Source organism: Lynx canadensis, chromosome E2 (genome assembly GCF_007474595.2).
Source record: "Lynx canadensis isolate LIC74 chromosome E2, mLynCan4.pri.v2, whole genome shotgun sequence".
In the NCBI taxonomy this organism is placed as follows: Eukaryota; Metazoa; Chordata; class Mammalia; order Carnivora; family Felidae; genus Lynx; species Lynx canadensis.
Genome location: NC_044317.1, coordinates 36467439 through 36494290, shown reverse-complemented (window position 1 = coordinate 36494290; position 26852 = coordinate 36467439). Strand labels below are relative to the sequence as shown.

Here is a 26852-nt window from a genome sequence, read left to right as displayed (position 1 = left end):
ACAGATGAAGTTTCTCATGGATGAGCAAAGAAAGTGATTTCTTCAGATGGAGTGTACTCCCGGTGAAGATGCTGTGAAGACTATTGGAATGAGAACAGAGAATTCAGAATATTACATGAATTTAGTTGATAAAGCAGCGGGAGGGCTTGAGAGGATTGACTCCATTTTAAAAGAAGTTCTACTGTGGGTAAAATGCTCCCAAACAGCATCGCATGCTGCAGAGAAATCATTTTTGAAAGGAGAGTCAATCACAGCAAATTCATTGTTGTCTTATTTTAAGAAATTGTCACAGTCACCGCAGCCTTCAGCAGCCACCACCCTGATCAGTCAGCAGCCGTCAATATTGAGGCAGCAAAAAGACTATGATTCACTGAAAGCTCATATCCTGGTTATTAGCATTTTTTAGCAATACAGTATTTTTGAATTAAGGCACATACACTGTTGTTCTAGACATAATACTATTGCACACTTAACAGATCAAAGTACAGTGTAAAACAACTTTTAGATGCACTGGGAAACTAAAAAATTCATTTGACTCACTTTATTATAATATTTTCAGGAGTACAATACAGTGATTCAACAATTCTATACATTACTCAGTGCTCAACACAGTAAGTGTAGTCACCAAACATTATTACAGTATTACTATATTCCCTATGCTATACCTTTCATGCCTGTGACTTATTTATTTTATAACTGGAAGTCTGTACCTCTTAATTTCCTTTGTCTACTTTACCTATTCCCTCACCCACCTCCCCTCTGGCAACCACCATATATGTGGTTTTACCTTTAGATACTTAATTCAATTTTGTTAGTTTGTATATTCCACTGACAAATGCATTCTATCCAACTGCCACAACTTTATCTTGAAGGGTAAGTATCTCCACTTGTTTTTATTCAAAACTGTTACGGTTCTTCTGAATGCTTTCCTCTTCTATGTGAATTCTAGAATTAGCTTGCCAACTTCCCTAGAAAGCCCTCCTGGGATTTGGAATGGAATTACTTTAAATTGATAAATTAGAGAACAATGAACATTTTTGTGATACTGAATCTTCCACATCCATGAAAATGATCTCCCTCTCTCCCCCATTTCTGTAGGCTTCTTTAATGCATTTCAATTGAAAAATTTGCTTCCTAGTACCTTATGATTTGTTCTCATTGTAAATAGTGCTTTAAAAAGTTTGATTTTCTAACTGCTTTTGGCTTTAGTAGAGAAAAGCAGTTGATCTTTATAATTGATGAATTTTCTCTCATTTTGATGCCCCAACCAGGATTTCAGAACACTAGCAAATAAAACAATGACAACAGACATCCCTGACTTATTCCTGACTTTAAAGGAAATACTTCTAAGGTTTCACCATTAATTACAACGTTTGAATTAGGGTTTTGGTAGATACTCTTCATCATGCTGAAGACATTCTTCTATGCTGGACTTACCAACGGTTTTTTTATCAATAGGTTTTAAGTTTCACTGAATATTTCCTCTGCATCCATTGATATAACTGGATTTTCTCCTTTAATCTGTTAATATGGGAAACTATATCATTTGATTTTCTAATATTAAACTGTCCAACAATTTCTAGGTCATGACTTTTAAAACAAAACCATTATAAATAATCCTGGTGTATAATTCTATCATGCTATTTAGCTCTGATAGAACAGGCTGGGGGAATGTTCTTTTTTCTTCAATTTTTATTATGTAACTTGTTCCTTGACTATTTGGTAAAATCTAACGTGACCAATTTTTCTTTTTTCTTTTGGTTTATTTATTTATTTAGAGAGAAAGGGAGAGAAATCCCAAGCAGGCCCCGTGCTGTCAGCGCAGAGCCCAAAGTGGGGCTCAAACTCACAAACTGTGAGATCATGATCTGAGCTGAAGTTGGACACTTAACCAACTAAGCCACCCAGGCACCCCGACCAATTTTTCTGTTTACCTATTTTAAGTAAAAAATCAATTTTGATAATTTGGTAAGATTTATTCAGGTTTTCTATTTAATTAATTTTGGTAAACATATATATGTATGTAAATACATATGTACACACATATGTTTCAGGAAACTGTCCATTTAGACGGTTTGCAAATTTATCAGCAAAGAATTACTCTTAGTATCATCTTCTAGTCTAAAACAGTTTGATTATGGAAAATTTCAAATGTGCAAAAGCAGACAAAATAGTATCCTAAACTCATGCCCCATCTCCTAAGTTGTTAATTCAGCCAGTCTTGCTTGAACTGTAATACCCCTCCCACTTCTGCCTCTCACATACTGAGACAAATCCCAGAGAGATTCACAGGTCAACAGTTCTAGGTGTATTGCTATTGACCACTTAAAAAATAATCTCAGTACTATTATCAAACCAAATTCTTCATTATCAAATACCAGTGTTCAGACTTATGTCTTTTAATGTTTCCTTCTTTTACAGTTTGCTTGAATACACAAGTTCATTTGACTTTTATATCTCTTTTAATGTGTAGATTCTACTGCTGTGTTTTACCTGCCTTGTCATTTATTTAAGAAACACTCAGGTTTTTTGTTGTTGTTGTTTAGCAGATCTTCTTCATAGTTTGTCTTATGATGGTTTTTAATCTCTGCTGTAGTTGATTCATGACTGTTTCCATTTCTAAATATTATTTAGGTCTTTTTTTCTAAATCAATCTTGGCAGAGGTGTGTCTATAGTAATCTTTTACAAATGGCCAGCTTTTGGTTTTGTTGATTCTTTTTATAACTTTGTTTTAAAATACTGTTTATTTCTGCTTTCATTATTACCGTTTCTTTGGATTCCTCTGGTCATTCTTCTAACTTCTTGAGTTGAATCTTAGCTTATTAAATTTAAATCTTTTTCTTCTTCTAAAATAAGCATTTATAAAACTCCCTTAAAGTACTTTTAGCTGCATACCACACATTTTGATATGTAGTATTTTCAATATTACTGAGTTTTAAATCTGTTTAAATTTATGTCCTGATTTCTTCTGTGACCTATTAAATACTAGCTGGCATATTATTAAATTTCTAAACATAAGGGTTTTAAAGGTATCTTTTGGTTACTGGTTCCCAATTTATGTGTATTTTTGTCAGAGGATGCTCTGCATGAAACTAAGCACTGGTACATATTTCAGACTTCTGTTTTTAGTTTTAGCGTATGGATCAGATTTTATAAATGTCTCACGCATGCTTGTAGAAAATGCTTATTTTCTGGATGTTGAAAGTAAAGTACCATGTCTTATCAGGCATACTGCATTATTTAAATCTTCTGAGCCTTACTAATTTTTTTGTATGCTTAATTACTGAGAGGTGAAATTAATTACCCACTATAACTGTGGATCTGTCAGTTTTGCTCAGCAACTATCAATTCATGTTTTGTACATTTTGAGGCCATATTAATAGATAAAATTTAAAATTATTACCTTCCTTGCAAATTGGTGACATTCTTGATTTGTATTTTAATAGCTATATCAGATATCTTTTGGTATTTGTGCTATTTCTTTTCTATTTTTGTTATTTCAAAATTTTCCATAGTTATCCTAAAACAGGATACACTTAGATTTTAACTGTAGTATTTGGTCCATTTATTATTTGTGCTCAGAGATATTTTAATTTTGCCCATATTCTTAAATGATAGTTGAGTACTGAATTTTAGAATTTTAGCTTGGCAGTTATTTTTTTCTTAGCACTTTAAGGACATTAGTATCTTCTGGCTTCTATTTTGCTGTTAAGGATTCTGATATCTCTTTTATCTCTAGTTGTTTTAAAGATGTCTCATTGTCTATGGTGGCCAATGTAAGTAGGTGTCAATTAAAACTTTTTTCTTGCTTTGGGCATCACTTTGTGTCAATGTTTTTTGTCAGATTGAACATCTTCTTTTCTTTTTCTTTCTTTGGTTTATTTATTTTTGAGAGAGAGAGAGAGAGCGAGCATGAGCAGGGGAGGGCAGAAAGAGAGGGAGATAGAGAATTGGAAGTAGGTTCCAAGCTACAGCCTGGCATGGGGCTTGAACTCATGAACCATGAGATCATGAACTGAGCCAAAGTCGGATGAACTTACTGAGCCACCCAGGTGCCCCAGCTTTAACATTTTCTTGATAAACTGCCACTACCCCACCCCCTGGGCAATTTTCTCAGATCTATCCTTTAATAACTATACCTTTTACTTCAAGAAGTTTTACTTGGTTATTTTAAAAGTGTACTTGGTCATTTTTCTTTCTCATCTTTTTGATTCCTTCTTATAAGATACTTAAAACACTTATGTTCTTAGGGATCTAAGAAACTCCTTGCTGTTATGTCTGCTAATTCACTTGTGGTGAGTTGTCTGCTTATGTGTTTTTTTTTTTTTTTTTAATGTTTATTTTTGAGAGAGAGACAGAATACAGGCAGGGGAGGGGCAGAGAGAGAGGGAGACACAGAATCCCAAGCAGGCTCCAGGCTCTGAGCTGTGAGCATGGAGCCCAATGCAGGGCTCAAACTCATGAACAATGAGATCATGACCTCCGCAGAAGTTGGATGCTTAACCAACTGCACCACCCAATCTCTACTTGTTTTCTAATTTTGGGTTGTGAGCATGCCTTCAGCGGTATTTTACTGGTGGCAATCCTGTAGCCTCCATGGTTATTTTGTATTTATTTTTGCCCGGTGTCTATAAAAAGGTTATTTGAGGTCAGGACCATTTTGTTAATTTTTAGACTAATTGGTTCCTGGATTGGGCATGGAATGTAAATTATATACATCCCAACCTCTAATATAAACAGGTTTCTAGGTAAAAATTTTAGGGGAGACCCCAGCCTTATCCCTGAGACTGAGCCTGGAAAGATAAGCTTCTTCATTATCAACCTATGTTAGTGGAAGTTTTTTTTCTAATCTACCACTTCATAGCAATTATCTCTCTTTGAGAGTTCCAGCTTTATGTGAGGGATCTCACAAACACAAACCCCAGGCCTTTTCTGTCTCACCGTGGCCGTTAACACCAAGCTCCTGGCATGTCTTCCGGTGAATAGTCAGAGTGTACTGAAATCAGCAAGAGGCATTTGTACCATCGATTTCAGTTTTCAGTTTATTACTCTGGTTTATAGTTATCTCTCTTCATTTCTAGTCCATTAAGAATTATCTTTGGAAATCTTACCTATGCTTTTAAAAGAGTATCTGTTATATTTTACCCAATATTTCTAGGTGTTTTGTAACAGGTAAGTTTTCATATAATCTAATCCATCATATTACCTTAACTCTAAATTTGATTTTCATAATTCTTTAAAGGTTTGTTCTCTTATCCTCACCCTCTCTTTTCACATGTATCCACATTAAATATAATTTTAACTGTGAATATTCCTAGAAGTATAAATTAAAAGCTTTTTTGCAAAAGTAGTTAGCAACCAATCTCAATCTGTCAGAGTTATTTAAAAACATCCTTCCCTGTGGTACTTTCCAATCATAGTGCTACATCATTAGCACAAGACAGCATGGAAAGAAAGAACACAGAACTGAGACTGACTATATTTGTGTTTTGGTTTTGACACTATGACCAACTCTGAGAACCTTGATAAGACACTTCAACCTCTTGAGGTCTATTTTTCCTCCTTATAACATTTTTTTAAAGAATCTATGATCGTATGGATCAACACTTGTACTTTCCACTTAGGAATACACAGATTTTAAGAATCTCAAAATTTGTGTGATATTCCTGAATTTATATTGTAGTTTACTTAACTATAATAATGCTGTGATGCCCAATCTGATTGCAATAAAATCAATTTTTAAAAACTTGTAGTATCAGTTTATACAATAGTAAGTATTTGCAGGAATCAAAAAAATATATTATGCAATTCAATGTCTTGTTACGTTCTTTTCTAAAGTGACTCAGTACATAATAATACCTTGGCTTTTGGAGTAGCTTTAATTGTCCATATGCAATCAACTGCTTGGCCAGGTTTTGTTTTCTCTTCTTGTTCTACCTGACTAGAACGCACTATTCCATCAGCTCCCGAGAGCTCAAACTGGCAATCTAGAAAGAAAAGTTGAATGATGTTCAAAGGAAAATAAGACTGATCAAAATGCCATGAGGAAAAAGAGGTGATATACTAAACCTGGGATGGGATTTAAAATACCTCCTAGGTAAGTAAAGTCTGGATCTGTAACAGAAAAAAGAAGAAAGTCATTGGCACTGAGATAGTTTAGAGTTACTTTAAGGCTTAATGTCTTAAGTTCTACCTAATGCTAATTTAATAGCAAAGCAAGAGAAAGCTTTCATTGGTATAGATTACAGATCACTGTTTCTGGGCATGCTTAGGTGTTTGTTTATAGGAGCAATGTTTTTTAAAATGCTAATATTTATACTTCTGATCCCATCATGAATAACTTATTTATGCCACCTGAAAACTCAGAACTCTCTGTCAATTGTGATAGCTAGTCCACTGAGGGATGAGTGGAGTATTATTCAGCCTAACAAAGAAATGAAATTCTGACACCAACTACAACATGGATGAACCGTGAGAATCCTAGATTAGTCAAATTCATGGAGACAGTAAGTACCAGAAGCTGGAGGAAAGGGGGAATGGACAGTTAGTGTTTAATGGATACAGAGTTCCAGCGTGGGTTAACAAAACAGTTCTGGAAATGGATAGTGGTGACCACTGCACAACATTGTAATAAATGTACTTGACATGTACTTGTACACTTAAAAAGGATTAAAATTGTGAATTTTATAAGTTATTTGTAATTCAACACATATACAAAGAAGTAGCTAGTGAGCTGTGTTTTCAAAATGGCAGGGAAAAAATGACTAGCTGATATACAGGGTATTCTGCCCTATGAAGTAGTTCATAGAAGACTGAGAACCAACAGCATATATCAAATAACTGATTAAAGTTAACTGGTCGGGTATTTGTTTTTATGAACTAAACCAATTAACTGAAGTAACGATATTTTGGTGTCAAAAAGGCTTAAAAAATCTTAAATATGAATCAAATCTTTACAAACTGAAACAAAAAAAATACTGTTTTTAAATATTAAAAATCAGGCTTTTTAACATGTAAAGATTCTCACTTTAAAGAAAAGTAGCTCTTTTTCTATTAGTTTATGTATCATGAGAGCAATTTTATATGGATTATGGCTAAAATATAGACAAATTAGAAGAAAATGTGTAGGATTTCTAGAGTGTATTACCTTACGTTTGCATTTTATAGTACTTCAGAATTTCTACACCCACTATGCTAATTATAGCAACATCAGGAAAACTATGTAATATTCTATTTTATAGATGAGGAAACTGAATGAGAGAGATAATGATTTTCTTAGACCATATATATAATGGCAAAGTCAGGACTAGATTGCAATTCTCCAGACAATTTTTCTTACCCTACCACCATGTTGCCTTTATAATGTGGGTAAGGATGCCACAGTTTGCCACTGAAGAAAAAAATATCAAAATAAATAGGTAATGCATAATTGGCTAATTATGGTTGTGTCTAGGTATTTAAAATCATATTTATAAAATAAATTTTTCAATAGGGATCAATAAAATCAAGAAGATGACTACTACTACTAATGAGAAATTAGTATGTTTTAAATGGAATTCTTTAAGCTATTGGTGATATTTGTTGAGGCAGAGGGCTCTTAATGTATTGCTACTTCCTGGAAGTAGCAACTGGGATAATTCTGGAAATTTTAATGCAATAATGACAAAATTCTAGAATTCTTGCCTACATATGAAGAAACTCTGATTCATCTGGCAGGTAGTACCTATGACTTTTTACTCCAATGCTGTTTAATTAAATTTGTCTTTGATATTTCTCTGCAAAAGAGCTGAAATGTCACTGACCCCTTTCAGCAAGGTTGATTTAGTTTATTAAGTTAAAAAAGAAAAGTCTGAGATGTATACTCAAGCTAAAAGTTTCTCCCCTACTTTTTTTTTTTCAATATGGTAACCATGCATAAAGTATCTGTAATAAAAATCAATTTTAACAAGAATTGAGCATCCAGCTAAATACAATAAACTGTGATTGAAATAGGTTTTGCAGGCTATTTAAAGATTCTGAGATGTTTTAAACTAGCAGTTTTTTCATTCTGGCAGTTTGGTGTATATAGGTCCTATATGAACTTTCAAATTAAGTTTGATAACTCTGTAATTATTTAAAATTATTTTAAATTCTGGAAAGGACAAAACTATGGAGACAGTAAAGATCAGTGCTTGCCAAGAGCTAGGGGGAGGAATGAATAGGCAGAGCACAGAGGATTTTTAGGGCAGTGGGAATACTTGGTATGATACTGAAATGGTAGACACACATTGTCATACAATTGTCTAAACACACAGAATACCCAACACCAAGAGTGAACCTAATCAATGTAAACTATGAACTTTGGGTGATGTTGTGTCAGTGTGGGTTCACTGACTGTAACAAATGGACCACTCAAGGAGCAGGATATTGATTATGGAGGCAGCTGTGTTTGTGCGGGGTTGGAGGTATATGGTAACTCTGTACTTCCTGCTTAGTTTTGCTGGGAACCTAAAACTGTCCTAAAAAATAAAAGTCTAGAGGTAAATTTTACTTTCTAAAAATGTTATCCTTTTGGTATTGAGAACATAAATATTGAAACAATGCTTAAAAATTCCCATAATGTTTACTGACAAGAAAAAAAAAAGTTGATTATGTTGTTTAGGCAAAAAAAGCAGGTAATATAGATACATGGTCTCAGTTATGTAAGACAAAAAGAGATACAGAAAAATATCTAAAGGGATACATACCAAATTGTTAACAGTGGTTTTTTATATAGAAGATGGTAAGATTATGGATATTTTTTCATTTAGATATATGTGTTTTTTAATTAACAAATTTCTTACAAAAAACATAAAAGCAAAAAGATTATATAATTGATGTTACTTTTTCATTGTTTCAGTCTCTAAGTTGTTTGAAGACAGGAGCAATAACTTGTAGATCTTTGTGTTTCCGTATTAGGGATATGCATGGTTTTACACCAGAGAGGCTTTACAATTCTCACAGTGTTTATACATACCACAGGATAGGGAAGACTGGTGGAGTGGGTTGAATGGAGACCCTAATTTGAATCCTCAGAACCTGATAATATTACTTTATGTGGTTAAAAAAAAAAAAAGTTGAATATTACAAAAGACGTGACTAAGTTAAGGATTTTGAGAACAGAGGGTGATGTGAACATGGAGGCAGGGACTGGAGCGATGTGGCCACAAATCCAGGAACGCTGGGGCAGCCCCCAGAAGCTACAAGAGGTGAGGAATGGATTCTCCCCTAGAGGTCCCGGAAAAAAGGTGGCGCTCCTGGGTTTTCTGCCCTCCAGAACTCAAGAGAATAAAATTCCACTGTTTTCAGCTGCTAAATTTGTAGTTAATTAGTTAAGGCAGCCTTAGGGAACTAATACATCAGGTACTCCCATTTGACAAATAGCAACCGTCAGGCACAACTGTGCCTAAAGTCTTACAGCTATTAGGTAGCAGAGACAGGATTCAAACCCAGATCTTTTCACCTCCAAGTGCAGAGCAATATTTTTTCTATTGCTCAATACTTCTTAGAGACTACTTATTCAAATGAGGGGTTAATTCAATCATTCCAATGCAAAAAGCTGCCAAAATAATTTTTGGTAAGGATTATGAAATTAAGACAATTTGCTGTATTATTTTTAAAGTGTATTTATCTTGATTTTTCACCCTTGATAAACACTATAAAACATAAATAAATCTAAGAAAAATGTGTTACCATCTATGAAATGCTTCAAATTCAAGTGATATAGTTCTATTTCCAATTTTTGGGTTTATTTATTCACAGAGTGATTTCCCTCTGGCCTTGTTAATTTTTTTAAAACCTTAATTTGATTAACTTGACTAAATTCTCTTTTATATACACAAGATTCTAAAACCAGAGTGAGACCCACTGAAAAGATAACTTCATTACCTGGAATAAATGAATATTTTGCTCGAAATCCCAGTCCTTCAAGTTCTTCATCAGAACTAAACTTAATCCACATAAACCTCCCCGTTGATCTAATTAGTGGAGGGCTTTTCACACCACAATATCGATCTATAAGTGGAGAGAAACCAAATGGCCCATCTCGAACTTCCAAGTGGTCAAACCGACATTCAAATGATGGTTCTATATAATAATGTTCATCAAAGGTCAACTCTATTCTTTGACGTGGAGCAGCTAGAAAATAAGAGCAAGCAAATCAGGGCAACACAAACAAAGAAAAGTAATAAATGTCCTGACAAAAGTGGGGAAAGCAAAACAACTACCTACTATTTCACAGAGGAGCATCATAATGAGGATTGTTATGTATAAAATTCATAATTGATCTTATATTTTATATCAATAGTAGCAATGCTACTTTGTAGAACTGTAGCAATCTTTCCCTTTGGCATATGCTGTTCATTAAATTAGTTAAATGTATTTAATTAAAATTACAGTAGAAAAGCTAATGCTGAGTTCATGAGATACAATATACAATGAATAGAAAAACAGAAGAAATGAACTAATGTAACTATGGACATAAGTTTGCATAAAGCATGATAAGAGATGCCAGTAAATTTAAGTCTTAACAGAGAAGTTTCTCATATATACCAACACATCTGGTTGAATTATATTTTAAGAGATTCAAAATTCCTATAAATTTCAATTTTTTAATTGTTAATGTGTTTGTTAATGTGTTTGTTAATGTGTTCAGTACTCAGAAATATTTATAATTACTAGAGTTTAATTCAAATACATGTTTTTAGATTTTGTTCAAACTGGCTCAAACTGGGCATCTTACCTATGTAACTTAGTTTTATAAAAAAGTAAAAATTCATCCATTAAAAGATAGAAATTGGTCAGATACCTTCCAAAATGTAGATACACTCCTTGTTTGGTGGATAAGAGTCAGGATAATTTGGTGAAGCAAAATGACCTCCATTGCTGGTTCGAACCCAAATGCCACACTGGGTTGCAGGAACATGCTTGATTCCAATATTTTGTCCATCTTAGGGAAAAAATCACATTTAAAACATGAATTACAGCAAAAGAGAATAGTATTCTCTTTTCCCCACAATTTAACTACACATTTGCTCACTAAATGTTACACATATACTGTATATAATTTTGCAAGAACCACCACTAAGTTTAGCACAAAAAACAACACAGTGAAGTGAGAGAAAGGTAAGATCGTATGCTGTGCTGGTGAGAAGAACTTGCTGCTAGAGGACAAGTTTACCCTGTAGGAGAGCAGGGAAATAAAATGCTTAGATTTTACAAGGGCAAAACCGTGTGGGAGAATCTGATAAATCAGTACAACTCTATAAAATTCAGTTCTGACATAAAAATAAAAATAAAAATAAAAGGATCCCAGGGGTTTATCTCTACTATGGTGCCTCTATATTTAGTTTAACACAAAAGCCAAATAGGATCCAAAGATTACAAAGGATTTTGGTTGAAAACTGTAGATTAAACACATGCATTTAGTTCTCTATCCTCAAACTCCACTTAACAGTAAAGGATGTTTTAAGGGCATAAATAAACCTTTAAAGAGGTCTAAACGTAGGTGCAATAACAACTGGCAGTGCCTGATATCTCTGGAAGCAGGACAGGGGTTGACAGGTGGTGGTAAAATTGTGCTTTTTAAAAATATGAGGCTTGGGTAAAGGTCTATTTAGAATCAATCTGATTTCTAATACTCTCCCCTACTTCACAAAACCAGGTAGCTGCTACTCTATCACATCAGAAAATGAGGTTATTCCTTTGCAGAAGATAAAAGCAGGGTTACTACATTAGGAAGCACCAGGAACAGCTGACGGTGACAAGACCAACCTGCAAACAAAGAGACTCAGGAATGTTAACACAGTGGATGGCATTCCCAGCCTCTTCCCCTGCTCAACTCCCTTAAAGCTTCTAAGCAGGAAATGGAAAGCTTCCTCTCTAAGGACTCTAAACACTCCAAAGAAATCGAGACCCAAGCAAGAATGCAGACTCAGGAATTCCCCAGTGTTGGGTCACTCACCAGTGAGGGCCACAGTTAACAAGTCTTTCCTACACTTGCAGACAGCTAATGATTAGATTTTAGTGCTCTTCTCATAAATAAGTGGACATTCAGGGATCACCATATTTGAGGAAATCCTCTAATATGAAAAATGAATAAAAAAAAAAAAGAAAGCAAAGCTGAGGAAACAAAGATGTAAAAAAAACAAAAAACAAACAAAAACACACACACACAAACATTTAATCTCCTTAGAGAAAGAGAGTATATCTATAAGAACAAGAATACTTTAAGAATATTTGGAAAACAAAAAGCTTCTAAAAATAAAAGAAATGAAAAATTAATAGAAAGTTTAATGAAGAGAGCTATAAATGGCCTGTGCCCTGTTTCTGTAAATAAAGATCACAATGGAAGACATCCTTTTCCACTCACATGCCTACCATCCATAGCTACTTTCACACTACAAGAGCAAAAGTGTATAGTTGCTTCTGAGACTGTAAGGCTGTAAAGTTTTAAATATTAACTATCTGGCTCTTTAAAGGAAAAGTTTTCCAGTTCCCAGTTTAGAGGATGAAGTTGAAGAAGTCTCAATAGAGACTACTGAGAAGAAAACAGAGTAGAAAGACAGGTGGAAAATAGAAAATAATAACAAAAATACCCCATAACTAAATAGAAGTTTCTTAAAGATAGAATAGAAAAAAATAGAGAAAGATAATTTAAGAAATTAAAGGGCACCAAACTGGCTCAGGCAGTACAGCATGTGATTCTTGATCCTGGGGTTGGGAGTTTGAGTCTCATGGGGGGTATAAAGATTACTTAAAAAAACAAAATCTTAAAAAAAATTTAAACAAGGAAAAAAGGAAATAAAAATTTCCTAAATTAAAAGACAAAATTTTCATATGGATAAAGTTTCATGAGTGACTTAATGTAAATTCTGAATACAGAGGTGACCAGAATTACAACACAATTACACTGAGACAGGTGGTATGGAAGGAAAGTAATAGAACATTTGTATATACTAGGGGGTAGAAAATGCATGAAAGAGCTAAATTCTCATCTTCTGTGGTAGAAAATCATTATCTAATACCTAAGACTGAAATAATTAAGAATTAACAGCATAACATATTATTTAGTAATATGCAGCAAAATTCCAAAAGATTCAGCTAAAATACTGGTTATCTCCATGGAGAAGGAAGTAGAGTAGCATAGGATGGAGGACTGCCTTTTCATCCTTAACTTTTGAATGCTTTGATTTTTGTCACATGTATGTATAACTTAGAGGAAAATAAAAAGTAAATCAGAAAGTGTATTAAACCCTGGCATGAAAAACTGGTTCAGAAATCACACTAGCTTATCTTCTTTCATAAACAAGGACAATCAGAACAGGTTACAGGGCTTTGAATAAGATACTGATGGAAATATTTCACTTGTTTACCCTGAAAAAAGGGATTTTTATTTTTGCTGAGTGATAAGCACAAATCTCATTTAATTTCTGGATATAATCCATAGTGTGGTAGGAACCACTAGTAATGCCAATTTAAAAAATTTATCAATCAGGGCAAGACTTTATGTTGACAATTTAGTTAACTGCAGCTGAACCCAGTTAAATTGAGGCTGATAGGTTGACAGAAAGCCTTAGGTCATTGTAACACCCCAGAGGGACTATGGAAATAGTATTCAAAAGTTGCAATCCCTTCCTATAAGCCATCCCACTGTCCTGGATAAGTGGTAAGTTATCACTGTAAGTACTTTACCTTGGGTCTTTTGGGCCACAGCAATCCCTTCGACTACAAGTATTGTTATTAACAACACTAGAGAAATGACAGAAAAGAAAAGTTAAAAAAGTGAATCCATATTATCTTACTAAATTTTTAAGGAAAATCAGATGATAAAAAAAAGATTAATCAAGCCCTCTCTTTCTTGCTAACATTCATTCTCAAGATTTTTAAGGTCTAAATGTTGTGTTCTGATTTACTATTTCACAGTTAACCCAAGAAAAAACACGGTTGATACTGTACTCATTTACACAAACACTAATAGTGTATGGCATTTACAGCATTTTTCAATTTGTGATAGATTAAAAACACAGTTTTTTTGCAACAAACTTTGTTTGCCCTAATTTATATTTACTATATAAGTACTGTAAAGTAAATATAGACTATATTGTATACATTTGTTGTACTCCATCTCAAAGGGTTTACATGCATTCTATGGCTGGCTCTGCAATGTATTATACCAAAGTTCAATTAGTGATTGTGAGAGCACTTATAATTAAGATGGAAGTAAGGGGGCAGCAGTCTCCCAGAAATCAATTCAAGATGTTTTATAGCTGCATATAACTATGCTGTGTCCTGTGTTACAAAAGCCAGCATATTTAGAAAATGAAGCTTTAGGCCGACTTCGGCTCAGGTCATGATCTCGCGGTCCGTGAGTTTGAGCCCCACGTCGGGCTCTGTGCTGACAGCTCAGAGCCTGGAGCCTGTTTCGGATTCTGTGTCTCCCTCTCTCTGACCCTCCCCCGTTCATGCTCTGTCTCTCTCTGTCTCAAAAATAAATAAACGTTAAAAAAAAAAAAAAGAAAAAAAAAAAAAAAAAAAAAAAAATGAAGCTTTCCCCCCGAGTTGAACATTTCTGAGACCCAGTCACGTTGAATTGTTTTGTGTATGTATGTATTTTGATGATTCTTTTAAACATTTTATTTTTATGAATGGTGCATGGATAGCTTTCTCTGTCCCTTTCAATGTAAAGTTCACTTGCCTCAAAATCTTGTGAACTGGAATTTTTATTATTCATTCAGTCAATAAGCACTTACAGAGTACCTACTGTCAAGGATAGCAGGCACTGAGGATGCACAGATGTTGGGGGAGAAATACGGCAAAATATTTAAGAGTATGGACATTACGAGTTCGGTGGATACAGGCTGAAGTTCAAGTTTTGCTGTGTACCAGCTGTGAGGCCTTTTTTTTTTTTTTTTTTTTTCTGTGAGGCCTTTTTAACTCAGTTTACTTATTTGTAAAATGGGGATGTTGTACTAATAGCACTAACCTCAAAAGGCTGTTGTGAAGATTAAATGAGATGATAGCACTGGTGTAGCACTGGTTACATGCTAGGCACTCTGTTACATAAATGATAGACAGGAAACTACCATCCTTGAGTTAGTCTATTGTCAATGACAGTTTACAATACAAGGTGAAAAGAAGTTTAACAGGATTTATACAGAAAGCATAATGGAAGCAGGGATGGGAACCATTCATTCTGCTGAGGGTGAAGAATAAAATGAGGAAAATTTCAGAAACAGATGGTATATTCTATTTGTACCTTACAGTACCTCAACCCAGGATACAGAGAAAGAAACAGCTTAGACAAAACCACGAGTGAGCACTTGCTTATGGCAGGTCAGCAAACTCTGAGTTCTATACAGCAGGATGAGCATGTGGAGGACCAGTCGTGTATCAGGTGACAAACAGAATGAAGTCTGATGTTAAAAAGTCTTGACAAGCATGCCGAAGAGTTTGGACTTTTGACTATAATGAGAAGTCATTGTGAGTTTTTAAAGTAGAGTGTGACATTATCATATCTGTGTTTTTGACCAATGATCCTGATGGTTGTGTGAAGGGTAAACTTTTAAAGAGAGGGGAGAAGGGGGTGCCTGGGTGGCTCAGTCGGTTGGGTGGCCGACTACAGCTCAGGTCATGATCTCACGGTCTGTGAGTTGGAGCCCCGCATCGGGCTCTGTGCTGACAGCTCAGAGCCTAGAGCCTGCTTCCGATTCTGTGCCTCCCTCTCTCTGTGCCCCTTTCCTGCTTGGTCTCTGTCTCTATCTCTCTCAAAAATAATAAACATTAAAAAAAATTTTTAAAAAGAGAAGGGAGAAGGATATTCAAAATGGAAGCAAAGATGATGAGATCTCTAAGCGGAGCAGTGGTAGTGGAAATGGAAAGGAGGAAAGAATTTATAACATGATTCAGATGTCGAGGTAATTGTAATTGGTGACTTACAGGATGAAAGCAGGGAGAGAGATGGGGGCATTGAATAGGTTGCTAGTTAAGTGACTGGTAGACAGTCACGCAATAGCATGTATTGAGTATCTACTTCCCAAGTCACCAAAGTAAAAAGATAATTCTTGCCATTCAGTTGTTTACATCTTAAAATCTAATTGCTTGGCATCTTCATCTTTAGTTTCCTGTATCCTTGCTGACCTTTGTCTCCTCTGTCTTGTCAGCACCTTTAATTTCCTCTTCGTTTTCTTTGGTGGCTAGTAGTGTTGAAGACCTCCTGTTATGTAGGACAATCAATCCTCCCTTCAAACTCTTCACTGGATCAGAGTTTGAAGAACAGAGAATTGAAACGTGTTTTTTTAAAAACGGAATATGTGTAATCAAAAAGAAAAACCTAGGGTAATATTAGGTATCTGACAATTCAGCAAATAACACATCCATTTGTATCAATTTGTATCTTGTTAGAGGATACTACTTCCCAAGGCTATCATTCAGATGATACACAACTGATCAAAATTTTGTGCTCAGTATACCTTTCCTCCTGAATCACAGACATAACAATTTACTAGTCCTCACATTTATAATTCATGGTATATAAGTAACACAAAGCCAGGCAGAAAGGGCAAGTAAGGAATCAACAAACTGAATCCAGGAGAGCAAGAGTAAAGCTATGGCAAAGGGATGAACTATGCTAGTTCATTATTACATAATGATCAATAATTTGGCTACATAAAATATGGACTTAAGAATTTTACAGAGTGTGCAACTAAGGCAGATCATTTTAAAAATAAAATTATAAGCCCAAATAAACCTATTATTCTTTTCTACTCTATTCAGAGGGTGGCTCACAATTTTTTTTCCCCAAAATCTTTAAAAAAAAAATATTCACAACTCAATAAACCAAATGAGCTATGCTACTGAATATAGAAATGATATATAAAGAATACGGTGAATCTGCATAACAATCAGGGATAGAAATATTTAGTGACACAGTTGTGACTACTAATCATTCTAAATTCCATATCATAATAAACATAGTTTCCTCCCAGTTGTATAATAGGATCTTTGCAAATTGCTTATTATAACAAGGCTGGGATATTAAAACAAACTCCATTAATGCCAAACACTGGAATTATTTAACTATAAGAAGCAGTGCCATGCTGCTTTGTTCTGTCTTTAGCCCCAACTATGTGCCACTGTTCCCTTCTTCCTCTTACCAAAAGGATCAATAATTTCTCAAATCCAGAAATACCACACACTTCAAATTAAAAGATAATGTACCCAAGAAGGCACTAATTCATTAAGGTAGAAATCCATGCCAAAATAAAAATTCTAAACTCCTTAACCATACAGTTTAATTACATAAAGAAGGGTTTGTGATTTGATGCTTAAGAGGGAATGCTCATTATTTATGCCCATACCTCTAGTTCTGGAGTTTAGGCGAGGCCTAGTAATGTGTGTACAGACCTGACTTAAAAATGAAGACTTAAATGATAAAGACAGATGCTATTCAAGGTGTTAAATACCAGTCCTCAATGCTACTCCTTTTACCTTGAAACACTGTCCTATTAGCTCTATGCAGAGTCTTCTCCCCAGGGCTTTCAGTTTAAAGGCCTTACCCTGAACTATAAAAATCAAGATCAAGTTTATTCTTTCCACTGTTACTTAACAGTGGAAACTCTGGCCAATGCAATACTGGAAAGGAGACAAAATTATTATTTATAGATAATGTTACTTAAAACCTAGAAGTCCCAAGAGAATTACTAGGAAATTATTACACCTATTAAAAGAAGAAAGTAAGACTAAAACAAACAAACAAGTAAACAAATTTAATACAATGGAGTGATGATAGGTTTTGGATAATAAAACAATGCGACGGTAACAATTCTTCCCAATAAGTTACATATTTAATGTTTTAATCAAAATCTTAGTTTTCTGGAGGACTTAAAATGTTGCTGATAACTCATCTTAAAAGCTTTTTCATACGGACCAAGAAAAATTAAAAAATAAAAGACATAAAATACATAAAAATAATATATACTTATTACAAAGCTATAGTAATTCAAAATGTAGTAATGGTATAGGAAGAAACAGATGATCTGTCAACAAACATAACCAGCCCCCACTGTATTACAGGCAGTGGTCAGTCCTTGAGGCTACAGCAATGAAGCAAGCAGCCCTGGTCCTTATTCTCAAGCTTAAAGATACGAAGATGGAAGAAAAAGCTGAAGAAATGAAATTAAATAAATAAATAAATAAATAAATAAATAAATGTATATATACATACACACACACACCACAATTTATTATATGTATGGTATTTGAAACTCTTGGTGAAATGATTCTGGGATAACTTGTTAATTATTAAAAAAAAAGTAGGTCTGTTCCTTCAAGCTAAATAGAAAAATAAACACCATATTGAAAAAACAAAAAGTTGAATTATCTATGTATATTTTTGGGTGGAGAACACCTTCATTTACTAAAGACAAACAAAAATTACAAATAACTGAGAAAAAAAGATTATGCCATAAGAAAAATGTGCCAAAACCAAAAACAATGAAGGACACCTGGGTGGCTCAGTCAGTTGACTGTCTGATTCTTGATTTGGGCTCAGGTCATGATCCTAGGGTCATGGGGTTGAGCCCATGGAGTACAGCCTGCCTAAGATTCTCTCTGTCTCAGTCTCTCTCTCTCCTCCTGTCCCTCTCCCCAGCTTGCATGCATGCTTCTCAAATAAATTTTTTAAAAATGCAAAAATTTAGCCTAATATAAAAAAAAGGCAGATTCTATTGTTGGTCAGGATATAGAAAATTGACATACACTGTCACTGGACTGTAAACTGGCATACCTTTTTGGAGGTTAATCTGGTAATATATACCAGTTTAAAAATGCACAAATCCCACCCAGCAAGTCTACTTCCAGGTGTGAGAACTGAATCAATCATCGGGACAGTAGCGTGCAATGTAAAAGATAATCACCCAGAGAACTTATTAAAACACAGATTTTGGAGTGGGGTGGCGGGGGTGGGTGCCTCCAGAGATTTTGACCCAGTAGGTCTGGTTGGGGCTTGAGAAATTGCATTTTAACAAGGAAGTCCCCCATTGATGCTAAAAGCTTCTGGCCCTGGGAACATACTTTGCAAACCAACTACTACAATAAGAGAATGATGGTAGACTGTAAGAAATGGAAAGAGGCTGCCCATTTTCTCCATTGGTGATGGCAGGGGCAAGTTTGGGCCAAAATGGATGTGGCAGGGTAGGGGACTAGCAAAAAGGAGTTGATGAGTTGGTTTTGGAAATGTTGCTGAACGCTCTGCTACCTATTCTTATAATGTTCCTATAAATACTTCTTATTTCTGGGCATCTGCACTTGCCATGGATCACCCTTTGCTTCCACTAGAGTACCTTTGCACTGTTTAAGACATGCACTTTCTTTTTTTTTTTTTTTAATTTTTCAACGTTTATTTATTTTTGGGACAGAGAGAGACAGAGCATGAACAGGGGAGGGGCAGAAAGAGAGGGAGACACAGAATCGGAAACAGGCTCCAGGCTCTGAGCCATCAGCCCAGAGCCCAACGCGGGGCTCGAACTCACGGACCGTGAGATCGTGACCTGGCTGAAGTCAGACGCTTAACAGACTACGCCACCCAGGCGCCCCAAGACATGCACTTTCAAAATTAATTTTATCTGATAGCATTCAGATTTTTCACTTCTGTGACTATTTAACAGTTCTCAATCTCTGCCTGGTTTTCTTTTACTGATTTTGCACAGTTTACACAACACAGAATATATTTCTGCCAAGTATACAAATTGTGGAGGTAGGTAGTCAAGGGCTACAGTGAAGGTTATATCATTACTAGGGATCTTCTATCTTATTCAGTTGTAGATGATTAAAAAAATTTTTTTTTTTAATTTTTAAAATGTTTATTCATTTTCGAAAGAGAAAGACAGAGCACAAGCAGGGGTGGGGCGGGGAGGGAGGGGGGGAACACAGAATCTGAAGCAGGCTCCAGGCTCTGAGCCCAACAAGGGGCTCAAACTCACGAACTGCGAGATCATGACCTGAGCCCAAGTCGGATGCTCAACCGACTGAGCCACCCAGGTGCCCCAGGTGTAGCTGATTTTAATTCCAAGTTCATCTTATGGTCCAATATGTACGCCAGAGTGCCAGTCAGTATATCTTCATTATAGCTACTCACTCCTGTGTCAGCAAAAATGAAGAAATGACACAGGACATTCCTCCTCCCTTTAAAAGACATTTGCCCAGAATCTACAGTGATTTCAAAAATAAAATTTTTAACTGAACAAAAACACCACCACTTTCCCAAAGTTGCACACACATGTAATTGGCCAAACTTAGTCACATGACCACACCTAACCCTATGGAAAGCTGGAAAATCTAGTCTTTCTGTTGGGTGTTCACAGGCTTAATTAAAATTCAGAGAATTACTGAGTTATAAAATGGATATTGGGAGACAACTGGTTATTCCTGCCACAGTTCCCTATAATCTATTCTGTACTCAGCAGCCAGTGATCCTTTCAAAACATAAACCAGATCATATCACAGCCTTTCATAAAATCTTCCAATACAGTCCCATTACATTTAGAATAAATCCAATACTCTTTACTCTGACTTCAGAGGTCCTACATGATCTAGCATCTGACCTCCCGATTGCTACCAATGGCTACACAGGCCTTCTTCTCATTACTTCTATACACCAAGCTAATTCTTGCTTTAGGGACTAGTTTATTCCTTTTGCCTAGAATCTCTCTGCATGGCTGGGTTCTTCTGGTCATTCAGGTTTTGTGACTGACTTCTAAAGAAACTCTACATTTTCTTCTTCATCCTACTTTATTATATAAATATTTTAATTACTATTTATATGACTTGGTATTTTCTTGCTTATTATTTGTCTCTTCTTACTAGAAAGAGGAGCATTTTCTGATTCACTGATGCCTCTCTAGTGACTAGAAGACTGTCTGGCCCACAATAGCATTCAATAAAAATTAGATGAATACATGAAATGACTAAGCATGATCCTGATTATGTCTTTTCTGTTGACTACAACATAGTACAGAGAGCCCTGCATTAACAAATTAAGCAGCACACATCTTGGTTAACAGTAATCACACAGATGACCCACAATCTTTTATTTGAGCATACGTCAGGGACAGGAAAAGAATTGATTTTTTTTTTTCTTTTCAGATATCTAGTCACTACTCTTACTTTCCTCAAGCTGGCTCAATTTACTTGTTAGTAATTGAGTGTGCCTCTTTCCAATAAGCCTTCTTGTTTTAAGCACTTAAGGTTTGTAGAATCTATCATGAGATGCCATGATGTAAAAACCACCTAACTCTTTACTGCTCTATAATGAGAGCAGAATGGAGTTTGATGAGAGTCCAAATGCTACTTGAGGTAGCAGTAACTTGTTTTCAATAAACTGTGTTCCACAGGATGGAGTACCCAAATGTAATCAAACTCAATTTTACTTATTATTATTAGTTAAGGAAGAAGACGGATTTGGGTGCCTGGGTGGCTCAATTGGTTAAGTGTCTGACTTTGGCTCAGGTCATAACCTCACAGTTCCTGAGTTCGAGCCCCACATCGGACTCCATGCTGACAGCTCAGAGCCTGGAGCTTGCTTCGGATTCTGTGTCTCGCTCTCACTCTCAAAAATTAGTAAACATTAAAACATTTTTTCAAAAAAAAAAAAGACACAAAGAAGATGGGTCTTGGCAAACTCTGGGATCACTCCAGGCTACATATGCTAATCCCACTGCCAACCACTTTAACAAAGATTAACTGTAGCAGTACTTTCTTTCCTGCAGAATGTGACAACCTCCTTGCTGGCCAAATGCTCTGCAGACAGCAGTTTTGTATCTTCTCATTTTACAGGAGCCTTCTTTAGACATCCACAGCAACTACCATCAAATTTTAACGTGACCAGATCACATTTTAAAGAGTGAGTCTTCTCACACACTAGTGCTGTAATTTCCAACATGCTACTCTAGGCATATTTAAACCAACATGTTTTAATATCATTTTGCCTAGGAAGAACTGAACTTTCAGATTAGTAAACTGCAATTTTGTGAGTAATATAACAAACACATTAAAAAGTATCAGTTTTGGGGGGCCACTCTGATGAGCCTTTGAGAGGGTGAGGTCCCTCACCAATTAGAGCAACCTTGCTCTTATCTATTGTCTTTGTTTAGTTTTTAAGTACCTCCTCATAAGGGTTCCTTTGAGGTAGCTCTCCTGTTAACCTAAGTTTGGAAACCAGTGGGCTGGATAACATCTTTGGTTCCCCTTTCCAACTTGAAGACCATAATAACTGGGATCTCAAAGTGATTCAGGGATACATTTTTTTAAATGTCAACAATTACTGTGCAGGAGCATAATTCAAAAATGAGACTGGAAAAAAAAACTGCAGGAGACTCTGAATAGGTAATAACCAAGAGGAGAACTTGGGATTGTTTTAAAACTTTAGATATGAATTTTACTTACAGTTTATCTTTTTCTATCTTATTCCAAAAAGGACCGAAGGTGGTTTTGGTTTGAATTTGTTTTATAATGCACGTGTGTCTGTATTACAGGGCTGCATGTTTTCTCTAACAGGTGATCATGGTTTCAAAACACAAATACACTGGATTCTAGTTTGAGGATTTACTACAATAAAACCAGTGTTTACTCATACTTTTCAGTTTTCAGCATTAAAACATTTTCTTCAACTCCTGGGGGGAAAAGCTGAAAAGCTAATTTTTAACAAGACTGTGCTTAAAGACTTCACTATTAAAGGGACAGGTTTCCAGTACTGTACTTATTTTGGTATGGTTTACATTTTTGGATGAGGTGTAAGAATGAAAGACAGGAGTTAATTTTTGCCAGTCTAAGATTTTAAAAATACAGTGTTGAGGGATATTTATGATTTTAAAAATATAGCATAGAGGGATATTTATGCTATTACACAATAAATTTAACCTCAGTTTATACAGATTTAAATATAACGGAGTCTAATAGGTTTCTCCAGAAGTGTGCAGAGTGAATAAAACAGTAAAAAATGGGTTTATAATACTAATGCAGTATTTTCATGTGACTATGATGTTTACTTAACTTTGGCAGAAAGTTAAATTTTATAAGACCTGGAGTGATCGCAAACAGTTAAAAGTGAACTATTCAGTAATAACATGTGAAAGATTTAAAAAGCCTAGTACAAGTTATCCTTTTGTTCTCACTGCTGAGAGTAAAACAAAAAGAATCAATGGCATCTTAAAGAAAATTACCTTCCATTTAAAATCTCACACACTCATTATGGATGATTTGTTTTAGTAGAAATTGACCATAATATTCCAAACAAGGCTTTAGGTAGGTAGTATCTGTAATTATGCAAATACTAAAGAACTGCCTCTGATAAGAACCTCTTCAGCATTGAAACAATTCACCTTACAGAACACTTAAAGGCTGCTTTTTATGCCTTCATGCACACAGTGAATGGCAGGATTCCAATATTTTTCCAAAAGATAATTAAAAAAATTTTTTTAACGTTTATTTATTTTTGAGAGACAGAGAGACACAGAGTGTGAGTGGAGGAGGGGCAGAGAGAGAAAGACACAGAATCTGAAGAGGCTCCAGGCTCTGAACTGTCAGCACAGAGCCCAACACGGGGCTCGAACTCACAAGCTGTGAGATCATGACCTGAGTCGAAGTCGGACACTTAACCGACTGAGCCACCCAGGCGCCCCTGATAATTTTTTTAATTAAAAATGCCAATTTTTGTGTAGGTAACACACTTACTTGGTTTAAAAAAAAAATCAAGTGGTACAAATGGGCATACAGTGAAATAGAAGTGTTCCCCTCACTTTGGTCTCTGTCTCCCAGATTCCTTTCTCAGAATCAACTTTTGTTAATTTCTTTAATCTTTCCAGACCAATTTCCCATATTTACAAGAGCGCGTGCACACACACATACACTTTAGCAGACTTAAAAATAGCTTGTTTCATCTCTAGTAAGCCTACAACAACTTAATTTGAATTTTAAAAATACTTCAGCATGTAAAACTAGTGTAGGTTTTAGTGTACTTTAAAAAAGAAAAGCCAGATACTACATTGTTTTCACTGTTAGCTCTGTCATCACCACAGAATCCTTTCCTCAAAGGTGCAACAACTAAATGCTTCATCACAGTGGCCAGAGAGGGCACTGTGTACCAACGACAAAGGCATAGGCAGAAAAGCTGCGAATCCCTTCACCATTCAGGAGGACCAGAGATTCTCTCCTATCCAGCTCAGTTCCCTCAAGTTCAGCAGGAAGAGCTGTATAACAGCGCTAACTGATTTCTCCCCAAGGAGGCTACCCAGATGGACTGTCATGATGTTGATAACTTTAAAGCAATCAGAACAATGAAGCAAATTTGGATCATGAGGACTATCAGAAATCTTACTGTGCATATGTGATTTATTTTGAAAGAGTAAAAGAGAATCTTAATTTCCAAGGAATGGCTATGTAAATTAGGATTTACAGATAGGAAAACTACATGAAATTAACCTCAGAGTTTTAAATTGTAACATAATAAAGGAATCACTAAGAATTTATGGGGTGACATGAAATATTCACAAGGTAGAAAGTCCTAGGTTACCTTAGTACAAACTGTATCTGTAAGCATACAGTTGGCTAGTTAAGCATTTTAAATTAAACTGCTCAAATCTCAATTATGAATTTAGGTATGTCTGGAGAGCAGGTAATTTGTCCAATTAAAATTTAAAGCAAAATTAGACTGAATTTTCTAATAAACAAATTTGAGAAAAGTATTAATATGGAATGGGAAAAAACACCCAACATCTGTCACTGTACAAAAATCAGCATACAATAAGCTATATATGACACTGCTAATACAATACCTTAACTCCTTACCCAGTATGAAAAAGAGAATATTTCATAACATTACGAACGTTACAGCTATTCAGTTTTTAATTTAAATCGGTAGGGAAAAAGGGAAGCCCTTTTTTTTTGTGTGGTGGTGTTTTCCTCTGACGACTGAAAAAAGGACTTATTCAGTCCGAGTTTCGGAAGCAACTTTGTATCACAATCTTAATTACCTATGTATATAAATTTTAATCTAAAATAACACCTTCAGGAAAATGCAAAGCAGCTACAGCACGTTTGAGAGCTTTGTGCACTTGGCAAGTCCACTGTTTTAATTCCCGGCACAACAAATCAGAAAGAACTACACGATAGCAGCACGGTATTCCGAGGTCCTGGGAAGCGCCGGGGCGCGGCCACGAGCAGAGAGCTCCGGGCCGGGCAGACTCGGGTCGCGGCGCCCGCAGTGGTGCCGCAGCCTCCACGGCCGCAGCAGGTGGGACCCGGCCCGGCCCGCAGGCCGTTCCGCCACCCGCCATCGTGGGGCTTTTGGAGAGCCGCTCCGCGACTCCTCGGCTGGGGCTTTTATTGTTTGTGTGGAACGACTTTCTGTCATTAAATGCTGAAAACAGACCAGTCTTCGCCCCACTTACACGAACCCCACAACTTTGCAAAGCGATGCGAGGAATTTTAAGAAAGAGGCGCGAGGACACAGCTCGGAGGGCCCCGCCGGGCCGCCGCTTCCTGATCTCCCGTTTGTTCCTACCAGTGCCCCCGGAGCCTGTCAGACACACAGAGCGTAGGGGAGAGGCGCTCGGAGAGCAAATCGATCCCAGGCGGGCGCGAGGGCTTGGCGGTCCGCGCGGACCAGACAAAGAGGCGCGTCGGGCGCCGGGCTCCAGGGAGGGACGCGAAGACGCCGGTCTCGGCCCGCAGGGGGCGCCGTCCGCGGCCCCGGGCGCTTACCTTTGAGGACCGCGCAGAGCTGCTCCAGGGCCATATTCCCGAGCGGCCCGGCGCTTCGCGAGGGGCCGAGGCGGCGGCTAGGAGGAGGCGGCGGCGGCGGCCCTCACGGCCCGGTGCGGCGGCAGTCCCGCTCGGTCCCCATTGCCGGCCACCAGGATACCTCCCCGCGGGGCACGGCTCAGGTCCTGCGGCCCGCCATGCTCGAGCACCCCGGCGGGCTCACGCGCTGCCCGAGCCCCCCGACGGGCGGCACCTTCTGCTCCGTGACGCTCCGTCCCATTGACCGCCCCGGAGGCGAGGCGCGCTGGCGAGAGGGACGGCACCGACGCTGGCCGCCCCGCCTGCGGCCGCGGCGCGGACCCCTCCGAAGTGGCGGGCGCGGGGAGCCCAGGCTCATTTAAGCGGGGAGCGCGAGCGCCGCGTGCCGGCCGCGCCGCCTGCGCGCATGTGCCCGCCCCCCGCCTCCGCCCGCGTGCCCCTCGCACCCTCCCGGCCAATCGCCTGGCGGGCCCGCCCGCGGCCTCGCGCCCTGGGAGGGCTGCGCGCCGGCGACCGTTGAGCTGGGGGCGGGGCGAGGGGGTGCGGGGCGCCGCCGTCTCGACCCCTTCGGCTGCGAACCGCTGATCCAGAGAGGCCGGCGCTGAGCGAGAGCCCGGCCCATTCCCCGCCGCCGCAGGGCGTCCGGGGTAAGCAGGTCCGAGCCCTCGAGGCCTCTGGCCCCAGGGAGGGAACGGGGAGCCCCGCAGCCCTTCCCCACCTGGCTATCTCCGCGCGCCCTCTCAGATAGAAAGGGGAGCCGACCCCTCGGCCTCTTAGGACTCAGCTCAAGGTCAAAACTCTGCCCCAGTTTGCCCCTGCTGGACTATCTGCTTTGGGCAGGGGGCGTGGATCTGGGCGGGGCTCGGGGGCAGGGGGCGCTTGAGGCTCTCACCTTCCCTTAGCGTCAGGTAAGTTAACCTGACGGCCTTGGGGATTATTAACATTTCCTGAGCACTTCCCAGGTTGCCAGGCAGAATGCCTAACACTATGCATATCAACTCTTTTTAATCCTTACACCCAACTCATGCGGTAGGTACTG

The 26852-nt window shown here is 37.5% G+C and overlaps 1 protein-coding gene across 2 annotated transcripts in view; it reads right to left on the bottom strand.

The window, feature by feature from the left end:
* The window catches only part of NETO2 (neuropilin and tolloid like 2), a 55956-nt gene extending 29923 nt beyond the window's left edge, over positions 1-26033 (bottom strand). Inside the window, exons 1-6 of one of the 2 annotated variants that reach the window (XM_030299452.1) lie at positions 25775-26033; positions 13712-13768; positions 10827-10967; positions 9908-10156; positions 6092-6115; positions 5861-5988 (exon numbers count right to left, since the gene is read on the bottom strand). In XM_030299452.1, coding sequence (XP_030155312.1) covers positions 5861-5988; positions 6092-6115; positions 9908-10156; positions 10827-10967; positions 13712-13768; positions 25775-25808 — 633 coding nt within the window. In that variant the 5' untranslated portion in view covers positions 25809-26033. Of the gene's footprint in view, positions 1-5860; positions 5989-6070; positions 6116-9907; positions 10157-10826; positions 10968-13711; positions 13769-25774 lie in introns of both variants that reach the window. The other variant, XM_030299451.1, reaches the window with a different exon arrangement.
* Between the last annotated feature and the right edge of the window lie 819 nt (positions 26034-26852).